At 42.4% G+C, this 20,321-nt stretch overlaps 1 protein-coding gene across 3 annotated transcripts in view; it reads right to left on the bottom strand.

The window, feature by feature from the left end:
• The window catches only part of LOC119017139 (retinoic acid receptor beta-like), a 246,919-nt gene that overhangs the window by 95,194 nt on the left and 131,404 nt on the right, over nt 1-20,321 (bottom strand). For all 3 annotated transcript variants that reach the window (XM_037093589.1, XM_037093590.1, XM_037093591.1), the window contains exon 3: nt 232-373. In XM_037093589.1, coding sequence (XP_036949484.1) covers nt 232-373 — 142 coding nt within the window. The remainder of the gene's footprint in view (nt 1-231; nt 374-20,321) is intronic.

Genomic DNA, 20,321 nt, shown 5'->3' with positions numbered 1-20,321 from the left:
GAGAGTTGCAGAAATCAGTGGAAGTCTGCCATAATTAAAACAGCACCCCCCTGATACATGAAGGGATGCGAGGGCCCGTTCATCACTGCTTGAAGTTTTAATTTATGTTTGTACTTCAAATTAAATGTAGTCATCTGAAAAAGCAATGGTCAGTTGTTAGTCAACTCCTCCATGACAATATTTAATTTAATCCTAAATCAGCACAACATTTAAATTGGGTCTGAAACTCACACTCTTTGGACATTCCTACTCCGAAGCACTTCTGCAGACGGCAGTACTGACAGCGGTTCCTTGTCACCTTGTTGATAATGCAGTTCTTGTCCCGGTGACATGTATACACCATGTTCTTCTGGATGCTTCGGCGGAAAAAACCCTGAGGAGACAGACACAGAGGTTCATGAAAGGAAGACTTTAAGCTTATTCAGCCTCTCATCTTCTTTAGCTGCCTATTCTCTAAAACGTCCAAACAACTCTGTTGAAACTGGGTACCATAATGTCACCACAGTCTGTTTTATCAATATGCTAGAGTTTTTGTCATTAAGGCTGAGAGAAAAGAGAGTCAGTTTGTCCCTGCTGGGAGCCCTGTCCAGCTTCAAATGCCAGATTTAAGCTAAGAAACAGACTGCTAGTAACAGATAGTGAAGAACCTCAGGGTATCAAACAGTGAGGCTTCTGGTGCAGTATGGAAGACTAAGTGAGGACTTTGGTTCAGCTGCGGGTGGGGAACATCCCATCTGAACTTGACAAGGTGACGTTGAGACTCTGTGGAAGACAAAAGAAACTTTCCCTCATACTTTCATTGTAATTCAGTGGCGTAGCAGTTAAGTAATGGATCTTACTTGGGCTCATTCAGTTTTAGTGTTTAAAGAGATGTAAGTAAACAAGTATGAAAACCATGTTGCCTCATCAACACGTAACAGTAGAGGAACTCTGTGACAATAGGAGTGATCATTACAGTTTAACCCAAGGATCATATCAAGCGCAGGAAATTTTGTTTTAACTGTTGGTTCAGCAAAAATGACAAGACAGTTCAATTAATATAGCCTTGATGATCACATCCTTGAATTTGATGCTCATGTGTTCACTGTTCAGTTACGTTTTAGATGTATAGTGATGTAACATCCCCGGTTATCAGAACGTTGGTATGCTGTGTAAAACATAAATGAAGCAGAATTTGATCATTTGCTAATCCATTTGATGATTGTAACTATGTGCTTGTTCAGAATGTGATGCCAGAAATATGTTTCAAACAAGTTAGGTCAGGGACAGACTGTGAAAGTTGTGGAATTCTCCAAAAACACCTGTTTGGAACATTCCACAGGTGTACAGGTTCATTGGTAACAGGGGCATCCTCGAAAGGCTCAGTTGTTCACAAGCAAGGATGGCAACTCAGTTGGCCATTTAGGCAACTCCTCATTTAACTCCTGCGAAAATTGTAAAATTTATTTAATTAAGTATCCTATGTATGGGATAGGGACTTGGTAATTGAATTTACTAAATATTAAAGGATGACTCGGATCAAGATCTGGGTAAAAAAAAACCCTTATTGGTACACCCATAGTTTTTAGGTAAAAATGATTGATAGAGTTGAATGGATCACAGTGTCAGTATTATATTGTACACAACATTTTTGTAGCTTATTTTCACAAGCCTGTAGATCAAGAGTGCCTCTGCAATATTTGTCTATCGATGGGAGGGTATTTTGAGCTTTCTATCATCATGAGTGCCTTTCATTATAGTCTGCACAAGGTCAATATTTATTTAATACATGTGTTCTGTGGCTGTTACGCTTAGTTTATGATAGAAAAGACCCTTTTGAGCCCTCTTCATCTGAAACCAAATCTACAATGTGGTGTGACACTTTGCTACACTGGGCTTCATGCTTGAAAGAGAACAATAATGAAGACAAGATGGATCCTCCTTGAAGTCCTGGCACACAGAACCACCGGCTGAGCTGAGCTCAGCTATATTTGTTTCTGTGATGGAAAGGAGCATCTATAGGAAGTGAATCTTCACTTCTTGTTGATATTAATTTGCTGTTGCTCCTGGGTCTTTAGCAATGATTGTACATCATCCAGGCTCTTTTGCACATGCATGTTTTTGTCCTAGCAGCTTTGTTCTGTTAAAGTGGGTGCAGGGTTGGGGTTAAAATTCCATTTACCATAGCTGCCTGTCCCGGATGAGATTTTGCTTTTTCATTAGTGAAGCAGGATGCGTGATGGGTAACAGATTAGATCACAGGGCTGAAATGGCTGACTCTGTAGCTCAGCTTGTGTCGGCCTTGAGCATCTGTCAACCTCTGGACCGACCCCTTCTGTACAACAGATACTAACCAAAAGCAGCCATCATGTTTCAGCTTTGTGAGGTCACCTCATCTCAGTTGGTATTATTGATTTCTTAATAGAGACCTTTGTCCTGGATGAGGTGAGCCAGGTTCGTTCATAGACATTACCTATTGGGTCTGATAGATGATCATGGAAGTGGCCTACATCGCCATCAGCTGCTATATAATTGTGTTCAGGGTTGGGTGCAGAACCCATGGCTGCTCAGGTACTTATGTCATTCAAAGCTGAGAGCATGCTGGTCACTTAGCCTTGGAATTCTATGCAGTGTATGTGTGATAAGTGGTGTACATTGTGCTGGTGGTTATACTGGGAGCCGGAGCTAATAGTCTCTGTGCCGTGCACTAACTGCAGTCTGCTTCACTAGATAGATTTGCATTCTGTGAGCATCAGCTATTTGGGGAAGATTTGTTGGCAGTTCAAGGCCTGAGCTGCAATGAACTTCATTTAAACTCTCCTCATCTACAGTATGGCTATATCACATTAAATATATATATAATAATGGGGAAAGGAAACAACATTTTCTGGCCTGATGAAGTTAATTATTATGCAATATGAACTGCAGTGCAGCTCTCTAAGTTAGTTAGTTCAACTTGTCTTTGCCAGGAGAAGTCATTAGGTGTAGTTTAAGTCACCTTTAAAGCACCTTGTTGTGTTGCCCCCAAGGGACTAAAAATACCTTAATGCAAGCCAATCAGACCTGCTATGATAAAAGCATGTCTGAAAAATAATGGATGCACTGACAGAGGACATTACTTGTACCCATCTACTGAGCATCAGTGATATTGGTGAGGTGAGATGTTTCACAGAGCCCAAAGGACAATACCCACTCCAACCACAGTCTGTTTACCTTCTGCAGTCTGACAAGAGATACAGAAGTGTCCACTGCCAAACAACCAGACTATAGAGCAGCTTCTTTCCTCAGGCTGTGAGACTCCTCAACTTCTCCTCAACATCCTGTCATGAATAGTTTAATTTAATTTAACAAACACAGTTTTCACTATATGATATAGAATCTTGTTACCCTGTGTCCTCAGATTTTAACCAGTGACTGTATGGTCAAAAGACAAGTCATCATTGAATATAGGTATACAGTATGGAGTTTGCAATTGTGTGTATACTGCATGAGTAGGAGAGGCTGTTTCTGTAGCGTTTTGCATATGCAAGTGCAAGTGTTTTCTCAGCAGCAGTAGTGAAAAAATGCCCCAGATCAGAGCATTTCTTCTTTTCAAGCTTCTGGGTTAATGTAATCATCCCACCTGCTCTTCTGCCTTGATTTTTTATCTGAATTTTCTCTTTTCTCTGTCCTCTGACTCTTTTGTATTCCTCTTCTCTTTTCATTCCTCTCTGCCAAGAAAGGACAGAAGTGCTGACCTGAGACCGTAGACTGCTTTGAAATTTGTCAGCACATGTCTTGTGGATTTACTCATTTGAAGCGTACAGATGGTTTGTATGGAAGCAAATCTGTTACATAATTCAAATTAAAATGGATTAACAGAAATGCTTTTTCATTTTCAGAATATAGCTGCATTTTTTTAAATATTCTTTTTATTGCCAAATGCACATTGAATATAATACATGTCTCTCACAAAGCAACCATAGTTTTTTGTGAAATGCAAAAAAGGAAAAATGTAAAACACACAAAAAAAACTAAACAAAAACAAACAAACAGTAACACAGCATCATCATCAAACATAAATAGATTGGATTTGACAATATGGCAGATTACTACACAGCTTGGGTACTATGGCAAAACAACAGCAACAGAAAAAATTCCATACCATATGGCAGAGAAAAAGACCTGCTTACAGTCAGTATCATCACAGAGCTGGAATCATTCATATTGTAACATTAACCTCTCTCGAGTTCTTCAGATATTTCAATACAGGTTCCCATAGTTTATCAAAAATTACCTGTCTGCCTGCATTTTTATATGTTAGTTTCTCCATACATAGGGTCTCACTGAGCTCCCTCATCCACATTTCAATTGAAGGTACATTATCTGACTTCCAGTGTCTTAAGATAAGTCTTTTAGCCAAAATGGCACCTAAACATAGGGACTGGTGTATAGACTTTGTATCGTCAGAGTACTGCGTCGAGTCCCCCGCTGATCATAGAATGGCCACCAAGGGGCAGGGTTCACACAACCTTTTAAATGCCTTTGAGTAAAAATCAAATATTGAAGACCAGAATGAGTGAAGACTGGGACACGTCCAAAATTGATGAGTAAGTGTTCCAACCTGATTCTTGCATTTGTTACACAATGCTGATACATTGGGATACATTTTGTTGACTTTTAGCTTTGAGTAATGTAATCTATGTATAATTTTGAACTGAATTAGTTTATGCCTAGCATTTATTGAACAACGATGAATATTCAAAAGACACTTTTCCCAGTATTCTATAGAAAGGGGGACTCCCAGCTCAGACTCCCACTCAGACCTTTGTAGTTCTGTACTTGTTTCTATCTGACTGAAGAGTGTTTGATATAGGTGTCACATCGTGGTGAGGTTGTCTTGTCTGGGGATCTGTCTTGTGAAATTCATGTTTTATTTTGAAAATAATTCTCCTCTCGTTTCAGGTCGTTTGCCCTTCCTCTTGTGTCCCCGGTCTGACGTCATCCCTAATTCCTGATTGTTTCCACCTGTGCTCCCCTCCCTCGTGTGTATAAAGTCTCTGTCTTCCCCTGTCTTCGTTGCCGAAGTATTTCGTCTTTATGTCGTTTACAGAAGCCATTATCCACAGCCTTGTCCCACGAATAGATGAGTATTGTTCATGTTTTATTTATCTGTATTTTGTCCTCTTGAGAAGAGTGATTTTTGGTTTGTAATTTCTGGTTAGTATTTGATTTGTAGTTTGAATTTTGATAGCCTTTCTTTTCTCCTCATTGCGAGTGAATTTTTGTTGTTGAATAATTTTCTTACGACAGAGTAGATAATTTTCATAGCCTTGCGCTTTCTCTTCGGAGACTTCTTTTGTTGATTAATTTTGATATCTAAGATTATATTCAAGAATAGGGTAGGTTTCCTCCTGTTGGAGCGCTTTCAGTTTTTCGGTGTTTCATGTTGTATGTCTTGTTTGTCTCACAGTATTTCATAGTGATTTCTTTGTCATTCTTGCTGGAGAGTTACAGAATCAGATTAATAAAACTTGACCATACTGCTGCCTATTGTGCATCTGAGTCCTTCTTTCTGCTCCAGCCTGACAGTATACTTCGGCCAGCAATGGACTCAGCAGAGGCAGAGCGACTCTCCGAAATACTGCGGACCCAGGAAGCTCGTTTGAACCGCCAGGAGGAGTTTCAGACCGCCATGGCTGCTAACATGGGACAACTCTCCTCCCAGATACAAGAGCTTATAGGACAACTCTGTCGACAAAGCCCCACCACTCCGGCTCCGCCTTCTCCTGTTTCCCTGGAAGTACCAGCGTCTTCTGGAGGGGCTTCCTGTAAGCTGGCGTCTCCTACTAAGTACGCCGGCGAGCCGGGACTTTGCCGAACTTTCTTAATCGACTGCTCGATTCATTTCGAGTTCACGCCACAAGCATTTCCCACTGAACGAGCGAAGGTTGCCTTCATGATATCCCACCTGACCGGACGGGCCAAAGCTTGGGCGTCGGCCGAATGGAGCCGAAACTCTACGATATGCGAAACAATTGCAGGCTTCCAAACGGCACTAACTAAGACATTTGACCCTGTCTGCTCCAACAGAGAAAAGGCCCAGGAATTGAGCACCTTGAAGCAAGGAAGAGACTCCGTTTGTGATTACGCCATTCACTTCCGTACGCTGGCAGCAGAGAGTGGATGGAACAACGCCGCCCTTTACGACATTTTCTTAAAAGGCCTATCGGCGGATATCCAAGATCTGTTGGTGCCACTCGACCTTCCATCCAGCCTGGATGCACTCATCGCACTCGCTATCCGTACAGATAATCGACGTACTCAACTCAGAAAACACCGTGAAGGGAAACGAAGCGACCGAGATCGACAGACGACTCTGCAGGAAACAAAATGGCCGACGTCACACTGAACGCCTCCAGAGAGCCTCCAAACTCGCGTCGATGAAGAACCCATGCAGCTAGGATGGGCTCGACTATCTCAAGATGAGCGCCAGAAGAGACGCCAAGAGGGAAGGTGCTTCTATTGTGGAGAGACCGGTCACCTCGTCAGCTCCTGCCCAGTCAAAAAAACCCAGAGGGTGAGTTCTAATCAGATTGCTAAGTCTGCTGTACGTATGCTTACCCGAGTCCAGTTAGACTCTAAGTGTGACATGGACGTATTAGTAGATTCAGGAGCTGACGAAAGCCTTATGGATTGGAACTTGGCTAAAAAACTGCATATTGACTGTAAGCCTTTAGCCAGGCCCATTCGGGCACGCTCCCTTAACGGAGCAGACATTTTCATGATTACCCACATAAGCAACCCGATAAAAATGTCAATTGGCCATCATCATGAAATAATACAATTTCATCTGTTTCACTCCACCTCTCACTCTTTGATTCTGGGGCAACCCTGGCTCTTCCTGCATAACCCTTACATCGATTGGAAGAGTGGTCAGATCAGAAAGTGGGGGGAGGAATGCACTAAACGCTGCTTGATTGAACCTGTGACCGAGATAAATTTATTTTCCACTGACCCTATCACAGACCCTGAATACCCGGACCTGACCTCAGTCCCGAGCTGTTACCACCGACTTAAAGAAGTTTTTAACAAAGTTAAAGCCTTGTCTCTCCCTCCTCATCGTCCCTACGACTGTGCCATAGACCTGATTCCCGGCTCCACGATCCCCAAGGGGAGACTCTATTCCATCTCCGGACCCGAGAAGAAAGCCATGAACAATTACATCTCCGCCTCCCTGAAAGCCGGACTCACTCGGCCGTCATCATCACCAGCGGGGGCCGGGTTTTTCTTCGTGGGTAAGAAAGATGGTTCCCTACGCCCCATGTATTGACTATAGTCCACTGAACGATATAACCATTAAGAACCGATACCCTCTGCCCCTGATGACTTCGGTCTTCGACCAGCTGCAACAGGCGAAGGTGTTTACCAAGCTCGACCTACGCAACGCCTATCACCTGGTTAGGATCCGAGAGGGAGACAAATGGAAGACCGGCTTCAACACCCCCAGTGGACATTATGAGTATTGCATAATGCCATTTGGTCTTACTAATGCACCTGCTGTGTTTCAGGCCATGATCAATGACGTCCTCAGAGACTTCCTGGACCAGTTTGTATATGTCTACTTGGACGACATCCTGATTTATTCCCCTGACATTGCCACACATCAACTACGATGTAGGAAACCGAGAACTGCTAGCAGTCAAGGTAGCATTGGAGGAATGGCGCCATTGGTTGGAGGGTTCCGAGCAACCTTTCATTGTCTGGACAGATCACAAGAATCTAGAATTCATTCGCAAAGCCAAAAGACTAAACTCTCGCCAGGCCAGGTGGGCGCTCTTCTTTAACCGTTTGTCTTTTACCTTGTCTTACAGGCCGGGATCCCGAAATGTCAAACCCGACGTGCTGTCCAGACTCTTTGATCCCGAGCCTAAGACCAAGCAAGCCGAAACTATCCTACCACTGAACTGTGTGGTAGGAGCGGTGAATTGGTCAATAGAAAATGAGGTAAAGCAAGCTAACGGTGGAGCCCCGTCACCTCGTGGTTGTCCCGACAATCGTCTGTATGTACCCGCTGAGCTACGACCACAGGTGATTCATTGGGCTCACACCTCGCTGCTTTCATGCCATCCGGGGGTCAAACGAACCATGTATGTCATCTCCCGGAGATTCTGGTGGCCGGTTATGGAATCGGAGGTTCGGGAGTACATAGAGGCTTGTTCGGTCTGTGCTCGCAACAAGACGTCTTCCCAGGCTCGCACTGGACTTCTACAGTCGCTTCCCATCCCATCCAGACCGTGGTCGGACATTTCGGTGGACTTCGTCACCGGGCTCCCGGTCTCCCAGGGAAACACGACGGTCCTCACAGTGGTGGATCGTTTCTCGAAAATGGTACGTTTTATTGCATTACCGAAACTACCATCAGCTAAAGAGACAGCAGAAGTCATGATGACTCAAGTTTTCCGACTCCACGGATTCCCTAAAGACATCAGCCTCAGTTCATATCCAAGTTCTGGAAAGAATTCTGTAGATTAATTGGAGCCACAGCCAGTCTGACATCAGGATATCATCCCGAAGCCAACGGCCAGACCGAACGCCTAAATCAACAGTTGGAAACCGGCCTCCGATGCGTGGTACACCAGAATCCCTCGACATGGAGCAAACACCTGGTTTGGGTAGAGTATGCACATAACTCATTACCTACATCCGCTACTGGTCTCTCCCCTTTTCACTGTGCTTTAGGTTACCAACCACCCCTGTTTCCAGACAATGAAAAGGAAGCGTCGGTACCCTCGGCCTACGCCATGGTCCAGCGCTGTCGACGGGTCTGGGCAGCCGCCAGACAAGTTCTCATCCGACAGGGAGATCGGGTGAAGAGGAATGCCGATAGGAAGAGACGGCCGGCTCCAGAATACCGTCCAGGACAAAGAGTGTGGCTTTCGGCTAAAGACTTAAATCTCAGGGTGTCTTCCAAGAAACTGGCTCCGCGATTTGTAGGCCCCTTCCCCATCATCAGAACCATTGGCCCAGCAGCAGTTCGACTACGCCTGCCTCAGTCCTTACGAGTACATCCCACTTTCCACGTCAGTCAGATAAAGCCTGTGAAAGAAAGCAAGATGGTACCTACCACCACGCCCCCACCGCCACCCGAGGTCATCGAAGGAGGTCCGGTATATAAGGTCAAGCGACTATTGGCGGTCCGGAATCGGGGCCGAGGCAGGCAATATCTGGTTGACTGGGAAGGGTACGGACCGGAGGAACGTCAATGGGTACCATCCCGTCACATTGTAGATCCTCAGCTGATAACGGACTTCCACCGAGATCATCCTGATCAGCCTGGGCCGTCAGGAGTCGGCCCTAGAGGTGGGGGGTACTGTCACATCGCGGTGAGGTTGTCTTGTCTGGGGATCTGTCTTGTGAAATTCATGTTTTACTTTGAAAATAATTCTCCTCTTGTTTCAGGTCACTTGCCCTTCCTCTTGTGTCCCCGGTCTGACTTCATCCCTAATTCCTGATTGTTTCCACCTGTGCTCCCCTCCCTCGTGTGTATAAAGTCTCTGTCTTCCCCTGTCTTCGTTGCCGAAGTATTTCGTCTTTATGTCGTTTACAGAAGCCATTATCCACAGCCTTGTCCCATGAATAGATGAGTATTGTTCATGTTTTATTTATCTGTATTTTGTCCTCTCGAGAAGAGTGATTTTTGGTTTGTAATTTCTGGTTAGTATTTGATTTGTAGTTTGAATTTTGATAGCCTTTCTTTTCTCCTCATTGCGAATTTTTGTTGTTGAATAATTTTCTTACGACAGAGTAGATAATTTTCATAGCCTTGCGCTTTCTCTTCAGAGACTTCTTTTGTTGATTAATTTTGATATCTAAGATTATATTCAAGAATAGGGTAGGTTTCCTCCTGTTGGAGCGCTTTCAGTTTTTCGGTGTTTCATGTTGTATGTCTTGTTTGTCTCACAGTATTTCATAGTGATTTCTTTGTCATTCTTGCTGGAGAGTTACAGAATCAGATTAATAAAACTTGACCATACTGCTGCCTATTGTGCATCTGAGTCCTTCTTTCTGCTCCAGCCTGACAATAGGCTTGATACTGCTCCTTTTTTCCCTGGCGTAATTTTAACTATCTTTTCAAGCGCAGGGTGTTGTGGAATTTCTGACAGCGCTGATACATGTTGCTTTATAAAATTTCTGACCTGCAGATAACGGAAAAAATGGGAGACTGGCAGGTTATGCTTAGCTTTCAGTTGTTCAAATGACATCAGATGCCCCCCCTGGTACAAATCGCTCAGGGACCTCACTCCCTTCTCCCTCCAACGAGCAAACACTGGGTCTCCAGCAGCAGGCTTAAAAGCATGGTTGACACAGATTGGCGTATCCCTGTACATATTTGGGGCCTTCAAATGTGATTTAATTTGATTCCAAATTTTTATTGAGTTGTGTATCATAAAGTTACCTTTGTACAGTGATTTGTTAATTTTGATGGGACTGTTCAACAGGGCTAGAAGTGAGGTCCCTTCACACTCTGCTTGCTCTAAAGAAAGCCAGGCAGGGGGTGGATTGGTTGTATCCTCTGTGAGGTTCGAGCTCCTCCAGAAAGCCAGAATATTAAGATGTGCTGCCCAATAAAAACATTTGAAATCTGGTAGGCCGAAGCCTCCTTCTTGTTTTAATTTACAGAGGTGTTTTTTGTTTATGCGTGCCACTTTATTTTGCCAAAGAAAAGGGATCACTACTGAGTCCAATTTCCTGAAGTATGCTTGTGGAATGCAGGATGGTATTGATTGGAACATATATAAAAAGCGTGGGAGAAGTACCATTTTAATGGCATTTATTCTCCCGACAAGTGATAACGGAAGGGTCTTCCAGAATTTAATATTCTTCTTCAGTTGGTTCATTTTTAAATTCCAATTTTCCTCGAGTAGCAGGCCAGGTTTCCTGGTGACACATACCCCCAGATACATGAATCTGTCCTGAGCGATCTTAAAGCGAACAGAATTCAGCATGGTACTGTTATGATTTAAATGTACTGGCATTAATTCGCTTTTGTCCCAGTTTATTTGAAAGCCCGAAAGGGAGCCGAATTGATTGAATACCTCCATGATTGACGGGATGGACTCTTTTGGGTTAGACACATACAATAATATGTCATCCGCGTAGAGCGACAGATGGTGTTCTTGCCCTTTAATAGACACAGGCGATATTTTGAGGTGCTGGCGTATTTTTGAAGCTAGCATTTCTAACACCAAATCGAAAAGGTAGAGGGAGCTAGGATCTCCTTGTCTAGTTCCGTGAAGTAGTGGGAATTCAGAGGAGACATCTTGGTTTGTAATAACACTTGCAGTTGGATAAGCATACAAAATCCGTATCCAATCTATAAATACCTTCCCAAAACCAAATGCGTTTAAGGTCTCATACATGTACGGCCATTCGACCTGGTCAAAGGCCTTCTGAGCATCAACTGATATTACAACTGTTTCTGTACTATGTTTAGTATACAGTATGTTGAATAAATGTCTTAAATTAAAATAAATATGCCTATTAGGAATAAAACCTGTTTGGTCAGGATGCAAGATTGTATGAATATGTGATTTTAAGCGGTTTGCCAGAATTTTGCTAATCAGTTTTGTTTTGTTTGGAATCAGTGACACTGGTCTATATGATGAGGCTTCCAGTTCGTCTCTGCCCTTCTTCAAAATTAATGAGATGTTTGCTCTATAAAGTGTTTGAGGTAATCTACCCTTTGCCGCAGCGTGCTGAAACATCCGCAGTAGTAGCGGGGCTAATTCCTTGTAGAAACACTTTCAAATTCTATGGTGAACCCGTCTGGCCCAGGTGTTTTTTTGTTAATTGCTTGTATAATCTCTTCAACAGAGATCTTCTTATCAAGCAGAGCTACTGCTTCAGGGCTAAGTTGGGGCAGGTTTAGTTGGGAAAGATATGATTTAATTCTGTCAGTATCACAATTACCACTTGACTTGTATAATTTGAGTAGAATTCCATAAAATGCATGTTTATTTCTTTAGGGTCTGTGAGAATAGTTCCTGAAACTGATCTTATTCTGTGTATAGCCTGCGAGGCTCAAATGTGCCTCAATTGGCGTGCAAGTAATTTCTGGGGTTTGTCAACTATCTCGAATTGCATCTGTTTAATTTTACTTAACTGCTTATTGACCTGAGAGGATAAGATTGTATTATGTTCTTGCCTCAGGGAGATTATTGAATTCAGGGTGTTGGGGTCTGATGAGACGCGATATGAATTTTCTAAATCAGTAATGGACTTGTCCAGTTCTACTGATCTTTTTACTGACTGTTTTTTTCCTATTTGCCACATAAGAGATTATGCTGCCTCTGAGCACTGCTTTAATGGCCTCCCATAGTGTCGAGTCATCGACATCTCCTGTGTCATTTGTAGCTATAATTTCTGGCAACCTTTCTGACATAAATTTCAAGAGGCTTTTATCTCTTAAGATGGTGTTATTGAATCTCCAGGTGTGGGCACACCGACGATGTTTAAATCTGATTTCGAGGGATACTGGAGCATGGTCACTTATCAAAATATTATGGTAATGTGAGGTAACGACATTGGGGATCAGTTTTGAGTCTACCAACATGAAGTCGATCCTTGAGTACGAATTATGTACTGGAGAAAAAAAAGAGTAAGCTCTAGTAGTGGGGTTGTGCAGTCTCCAAATATCCACAAGATTTAGGCTGTGCATTGTGTTTTTTGGCACCTCACTAGCTTTACTAATTACTGGTGCCTTCTGTGACTGTTTGTCTAGAGAGGCATCAATTACACAGTTGAAACCCCCCGTTATAATGTTTGTATCACCCACATCTGGAATCCCACTCAAAACTGTTTGAAAAAAAAAAAGTTTGGACAGTAAATATTTATCAAGGTAACTGGAATACTGTTGAGTGTTCCTGATACAATTAAAAATCTACCATTGGGATCATCGATTGTGCAACTGTGGTCAAATGATATGTTTTTCTTAATAGTAATAGCTACTCCTCTGGCTCTAGCCCCAAAGTTTGACTGAAATACCTCTGATCCCAAACCCATGTGTAGTTTTTGTTTGGCTGTATTTTTAATATGTGTCTCCTGTAGGTAAATGACATCTGCTTTTAGGCTTTTCAAATGTGCCAGTATTTCCCCTCTCTTGACTGGATGATTCAAGCCTCTGATGTTCCAGCTCACAATTCTTGCAACATCACCATTATTTGAAGACATGTTTATAATACCTAATTATATGATAAGCATTGATTGCACCCAAGTGTGCTGTGAAGGTTCCGCCATTGTAGTACCAGAACATCTGAGATGCTGCATTAAAACATGAACAAAGATAGAACCAATCTATACCGAACAACCTCCGGGGCCCTCAGTCTCTTCTTCACTCCCCTCTGAGAGCGAACATCTCCTACATCTGACCTGCTAGGCTCATAACCGTCCATTATAACCTGAGCACATAACCGCCCCCTCCTTACCGCAAGAATGTAAACAAACTGTCCATGTGCGTCGGGACACCGTAGTTGGAGACAGACGTGGTCTTGTAGGGATTCAGCTGTTCCCTGTGCCTTTACCTGGGGCGCCTGTCTACCGCAGGATTTTGTTGTCGTCTAGGAACCTCTCGGCATCCTTCGGATTGGTGAATAAGCGTCTGTCTGAGCCGACTGACGCCACAAGCGTCACAGGGTATCTGAAGCCGCATCTCAGCTCCGCTGCTCTGCATCTGGCTCTGATGCTGTCAAATCGCTGCCGTTGCTGCATTACCGCTGGGCCCAGGTCCGGGAAAATGTATAGACGTGCGCCCTCATACTGCAGGGGAAACTTCTGTGAAGAAAGTTTCAGGATGAGCTCCTTGACTGGGTCATGGTGAATCTGTGCGATGATTTGGCGCGGAGGGCCATCGGCTGTAGCTGTCCTGCCGCGGATCCTGTGCGTGCGGTCTTTGTTGCCAAAGTTTTCTTCTCCTAGAAGCATCGGGATGAGTTTAGCGACAAAGTCTGTGGGGTTACCTTTTTCAGTTCCCTCTTTGACTCCAATAATGCAAATGTTTTGCCTCCTGGAGCGTGAGACCAAATCATCCAGTCTCGCACTGAGTGATTGGGCTGTGTCTTCCCATGTTGCACACTGGTCTTCCAAGGCTTAGATTCGGGACTCGTATTCGTTCAGCCCGTTTTCATTAGAAGTCACTCTTTCCTCGATATCTGCCATTGTTTGCCTCAGGTCCGCAAGAGATATTTGGAGTGTGTCAAACCTTTTGTCAACATTTTGACTCAGCTGATTAATGGCAAACATGATGTCTGTCGCAGTTGGCGTCTCACTCAGCGGCGTATCGTCTGTGTGCTCACCACTAGCTTCTTCCATGTGGTTGCCGCTAACATTAGCCTCACTGTTAGCAGCGTCGACTTGTTGTTGTTGCTGATTTTCGGCTCCTTTGCTTTTATTACTTCTCCCCATCGTTCTGTTAAGCGTCTCCGACTGTTGCTGTCAAGCTTTTAAAAGTTCTTCTCGACAAATTGTATTTTTAAATTGTTTAACTTATATGAGGGAGCTGAGCCTCTCACGAATACGTCTATCTCACCTCGCGCCCCTAGCGGTCCTCCATAGCTGCATTTTTTGACTCATAAATAAAATGAGTAATAAATAATCCAAATTGCATTTTAATTTTCTTCTTCAAGACTGCTCATTTTGTAATTTAATTAAAATGATAAAGAAAACTGCATTTGAGATTTACTTTTCAAAAGATGTCCCAGCAAATAGTTACCAAGTATAGTATACAAATATAAATAGTTACATTTGAAATGTCATATTTGAAAATTAAAATGCATTAGCAGAAATGCTTTTTCATTTTAAGGTCATCGCTGCATTATGTGTCTTACAAATAAAATGAGTAATAAATCATCCAAATTGCATTTTCTTCTTCAAGCCTGCTTATTTTGTCACACAACTAAAAAGAAAACTGATTTTTCATTTGCAAGCCCGCCCTTCGCAGAAAGACTTCCAAAATTCAATTTGAATTTGCAATCCCAAGCAGCGCAGGAGAGTGACGTCAGCGGCCTATGTTCTTCTTCAGCCCCAAGTCTGACCGACCGTGCTATGGATCTTCGTTAGGGGGCGGCGGTGTGCATAATAGACGCTGGTGCAAGAGGAGAGAGTGAAGGCTGTGTTGTTGTGTTTGCTTAGTCAAATCAGCCGCACATTTCTTTCCAGTGCGCAAATGCTCTAATGTATCAGTGCTGGACCGTATGTCGACGTCGCCCCCATGTTGGATGTGGCAGCTCAGCCCCGTGAACTAATACAACTTTATAAAGCTCCTTCTACAAAATGCTACAAGTTACATTCACACAAATACGGATATATTCAGGAAACAGAGAGGAACCAAAGACAATGTCTGTAACGTTTCTCTGATGATTCTAAACATTTGTTAACTATTTGCTGGGGCATCTTTTGAAAATGAAATCTCAAATGCAATTTTCTTTATCATTACAATTAAGTTAAAAAATGAGCAGTCTTGAAGAAGAAAATGAAAATACAATTTGGATGATTTATTACTCATTTTATTTATGAGTCAAAAAATGCAGCTATATTCTGAAAATGAAAAAACATTTCTGTTAATCCATTTTAATTTGAATTATGGAACAGATTCGCTTCCATAGGTTTCAGATGTGGGGACACATTAAAAATGAATCACACCTCCAAAACAAGGATGCAGAGGAGGGCAAAGTTGCTGAGCTCAGTTTACCCTCTTACAGCACCTATCTGCAGAAAAGCGCAGTTTGACTGGTAGGTTATCTTAACATTTTTTGCTAAGATTGAACTTAACATTATTGGAATCCAGTATTCTTCAACTTGTCCTTGTTTAAATATGGATAAAAGGAGGATCATTGACCACAGAAATCAAGCATGATAAAACCTACCAAATATATTCAGGCATATCTGAGATCAAATTTAGAGCCTTTAAGAGCTTCCCATACACACATACTCTTATGCTAAACCATAATAATTTAACTGCATTATACCCACAATATATTCTGTTGCATTGTGGAAGATGAGGCAAAAACAGTACGTTCACTGAAACTACTAGCAAATAGACTATTACTCTTTGAGGTGTATTCAATTGAAAATATACTGATATATGCTGATAAGTGTGTATTCACTTTAATAGTATTATTTGTCCACCCAATTTATATCAGTGAGGCTAGACTAAATAGCAGAAACAACTCTCTGTATAATGCTAAAAGTTCAACATGCAAACAACGACCCCCAAATTATCAAAAAGTTCAATCAAATTTTGTGTTTATGTTGTACTACTACCAGAACTCTCCCAATGCTATTCTGTAGATAAGGCCATGTTCGATGTAATGTCGAGGCATAAAGGGGCATGGGCCGAGCCACCTGGGAGATGAGGCCACTTCCCCCCTGGACTGATAAACTGCACCTTAATCGAGATCATTATCCAACATCTTGTTATCTTAATGGGCCAGGGATTGGGTGTCAGAGCGACGGCCTGCCATCTTAGGTCTTCTCATTTACAGATTAAAAAACGAAAGTGCCGCCCATTAATTATTTAGCTACAATCCAACCCCTTGTCCACCTGGCCTCCTCATCTTTCACTGTCTCTCCCACTCTCTCTGTTCCTGCCATTGACTGACTGTCCAGCTCTTTGGACTCTGCCCTGGCGTTTTGTGTTGCCTGAGTATTCAGTACAGCCGAGTGGAGAGAGGCAGAGCAGCAGATTAGCTTTCACTCTTAATCGTGTCGACATCTTATTACTGCTGTGGAAAGTGGAGAGGACACTGGAGACCCTGGAGGGTTCCCGAAAACGAGGAGGAAAGGTGGAGTGAAGAGTAGGAAGGGGGTTGAGTGATATTTAGCCAGTCCAGGCTATTACTTACACCTGCAGTTCACTATAAAGACATGACAGAGTTTAGGAAGGGGAATGGGCAGAACAAGTAATAGAGGGAAGACAATAAGTCAGCAGGTTTGCTCGTATCCCATTTTGTCCAATTTTAGGAAATTAAAGAGGAAAAAGGCACTGATTGCTAATACCACAACACAATACTCAAGTTTGGCTCTTTACATCTCTTTGGCTTGTGAACCCTTAAAACAAAGTTGATTGTGCAGGCTTTGGGTTTGAGAGCCACCGACCAAAAACATTTGATGACCTGGATTTGGAAAACCAGTCAACAATCAAATATCATTCTCTAGAATAACTGTGGCAGCAATGAATACAGCAAAATACAAGACAAATCTGAAAATACAAGAAGAGGGTTCTCTGTAGATGCAGACACCATAACACACTTTAAGTTGGTCAAAAGTGATGGTTAGAAGAGATTACTTTTGTAACCTACAAAGGCAAACCCTGCATTTTATGATTTATAACCATTTTAAGGGCCTGAAACACCAAAAAAACCCCAAAACAAATCAAGTAATTTAGATCACTTTGTGCAGCAAAGATATTTTTTCTACTTTTCCATCCTGTTAATCATCTCCCAACCACTTTGAATGTATTCATGACTCCTGATATAAGGACCGCTTGATTGGGAAAAGGTTAGATAATGCTCCCTGCTTTCAAAAGAATGTAAATAACATAAGGTTCATATAATAGATTTTTTTGTTATGGTTAGACTTTGTGGTGTCCTGTTTTGTGGTGTGTTTATGTACTTTGTGTTTCAGAGGTGCTTAGTGTGGCTGGGCGTGGCATTTCTGCTGATCAGTCCACACATCTGTAGTGCATTGGTTGGAATCAGCACCTGCTCTTCCACCCAGACCTTCCCTCAGCATGGTGCCTTATTATTGTCGCTCGCTCCAATGGTACCAGTGTCTTTAGAGTGTATGTATTTAGAAGCTTTCCATATGTCCACTTGCCAGCGCCCTAAACCAGCCTCTGTCCTCTTTCAGTGTGACTTGACCATTCCTGTGGACCAGCTCAACCAATTTCCAACCAGCCTCTGGCAGCTCTGCCATCCCACTCAACCCTGACTGCCTGAGCCAGCCACCTACGTAACCATGTGTCTCAACCTGCACTACAGTGGAAGCCACCTGCCTGCACTTGAGTTTTTGATTGAGCTTTATTCAGAGATTGAATGTGCTGCTTTGAAGCATCCTTGTCACATGCCCATGTTAATAACAGTTAATAAAAGCTTGAGTTTCTGTTTAACATTAGGACCTTGGTAGCATAGTAAAAGTGGCTGATTTCCTGTAAAAAAAGGATGTTGTTGTAATGCTACTAAACTAGGTCAAATCTGCTCCAATTTTTGCACATTTGATAGGAGTCCAAGCTTGAACTCATTTAGATACCAATAATCTTACTGTCAGAACAACCATAGTGGCAGAGGGAAATGAAATGTTTCTCTACTTCTATGTACTCCTGCTAGAGGGCTGACCAAATCCACCCCTCCAGTTTGGACAGAAAATCCTTAAAGCCTTGATCATGGTATATTGTGAAATTTGTGGGTTCTCACTGGACACCAATACAATTGCAAGGCATTTTCACCATGAAACAAGAAGTCTGTATAACTTATATGAAAATGGTCACATTTTTTTTTCGAAATGTCACATTTTATCACATCCCTTTACATAACACTTCTACATAGGTGGTATAGTTATTGAACCAGGGTTACTCACTACTCACTACAGGAGTATCATTCCTTTATTTACATAAAATGATCATGGTGCACTGTTCCTGAAATACTAATGTGTCATTAGTCAGTGTTCTCTAATGCCAAATAGTGGACATGATCAAAGTCTGTGAGACAATTAAACTTCGTTTGAGAAAAAAAAAATGCTCTTAAGGGTTTTGCTGCTACTGAGTTTTTTTAAAGTGATCAAACGTGTTTTTATGCCTCAGCTGTGGAGGCATTTTTTTCAGATTGTCTGTCTGTTCTATTGCTGTGAATGCAATATCTCAGAAACACAGAATCTTAAATTAACTTCATCCATAGCAGGAATGTTGTGTTTTTGTTTGTTTCCAAAAGTTACATGCTTATATAGTTCTTTAATTGTGGACTGGATGCTTGGTTATGGTTTAAAGAAGGTTATCTTTAGCAAATATTTCAAAAGTCTATTGGATGAACTATAAAATTGAATAGTTATTCGACTTCTGTCAGCCCCTCAAAAAAAAAAAAAGAATAAATAAAAATAAAATAAAAAATAAATCTGGGGTAAAAAGCTTTCAACCCACAGCAAAATATATATATTTATATTAAAAACCCTTCTCCATCAAGGAGTGAGTATCTGTGTCAAGTTGGTTTGGTCAAAGCTAAAAATTATTCACAGCTGTGATATTGTGGTTCACCTGCTGTATCAACATAACATGTAACATCAGGACATAAAGGAGCCCAGACTGCACAAAGAACTGTATTGTTACTGTGGCAAATTTGAAACTTCAACAGATAAGGCACAAACAGAGCAGCAGTCAACTACAACATGGAAAACAAGTGACAGCTCTCTCAAACATCCCCCCACCCACCCAATCAGTGCAATCAGTGCATAGATGGACCAGGAGATATAGTACAGACTGAAAGGTAAATTTAGGGAAAGTAGAAGGGAGAGAGCCAAAAAGAGGAGGAAGACAAAAGGAGAGAGAGCCAGTGAGAGGTCTGAACAGAGGAGCTGTCTGACTCACCCAACCTGCTCTAAATAGCTGCAGAGATAGAGAACTGGAGACTGAGAGAGAGGCATAAAAAGACAACGGAGGAGAGAATGAAGCTTGACATCAGCCAGTCCTCCACAGACACCCCACTGTGCCCCTATTCTTCAGGTTGTCTCTTACCATTCAGCACTTGTCTTTCGGCCCTGGACCAGGCAGGGGCCACCGGAGTGATCGGTGGCCATCTTTAGGCTCTCACACTCTCTGATGGGAGGCCTACATTTTCCTCACTTACACATTAACACACATCATAGAAAGCCAGACCTGTCGCTGATCTGACTGCACTCTCATCAACAGTGCCACTGTAGTGTGCATCTGACATACTCCAAGGCCAAATCTTTTATGGAGAGTGTTTTTGAGTATCATAAAAGAGGGGGTTAGGGTTATAAAAAAAACATTATTATCAAAAGTGAGTGTAAGCTAGAATCCCACTTTTCTGACTTTTTCTGATTCTCTCGTCAGTGTCCCTGTGTATATAGTCTTTGTTCTCCCTCATGTGTCACTTTGTTCCATGATGTTTCCCTGTTATTCTGTCTTGGTCTGCCTTTCCCATGTTGCCACTCAGCATTCTGCTCCAGTGTCTCCTCATGTCTCGCCCTGGTATGTTTCTGGTTTCTCTTATTCTCCATGAATTTGTACTTTGTCTTTGTTTAGCTTTTGCTACTTCAGTTTTTGTCCATTTGACCTGTTTTTGGTTTTTCTGGTT

The sequence above is a fragment of the Acanthopagrus latus genome, chromosome 3 (assembly GCF_904848185.1).
Source record: "Acanthopagrus latus isolate v.2019 chromosome 3, fAcaLat1.1, whole genome shotgun sequence".
In the NCBI taxonomy this organism is placed as follows: domain Eukaryota; kingdom Metazoa; phylum Chordata; class Actinopteri; order Spariformes; family Sparidae; genus Acanthopagrus; species Acanthopagrus latus.
Note: the sequence above shows the minus strand (reverse complement) of the source record. Positions and strands in the feature narration are given on the sequence as shown.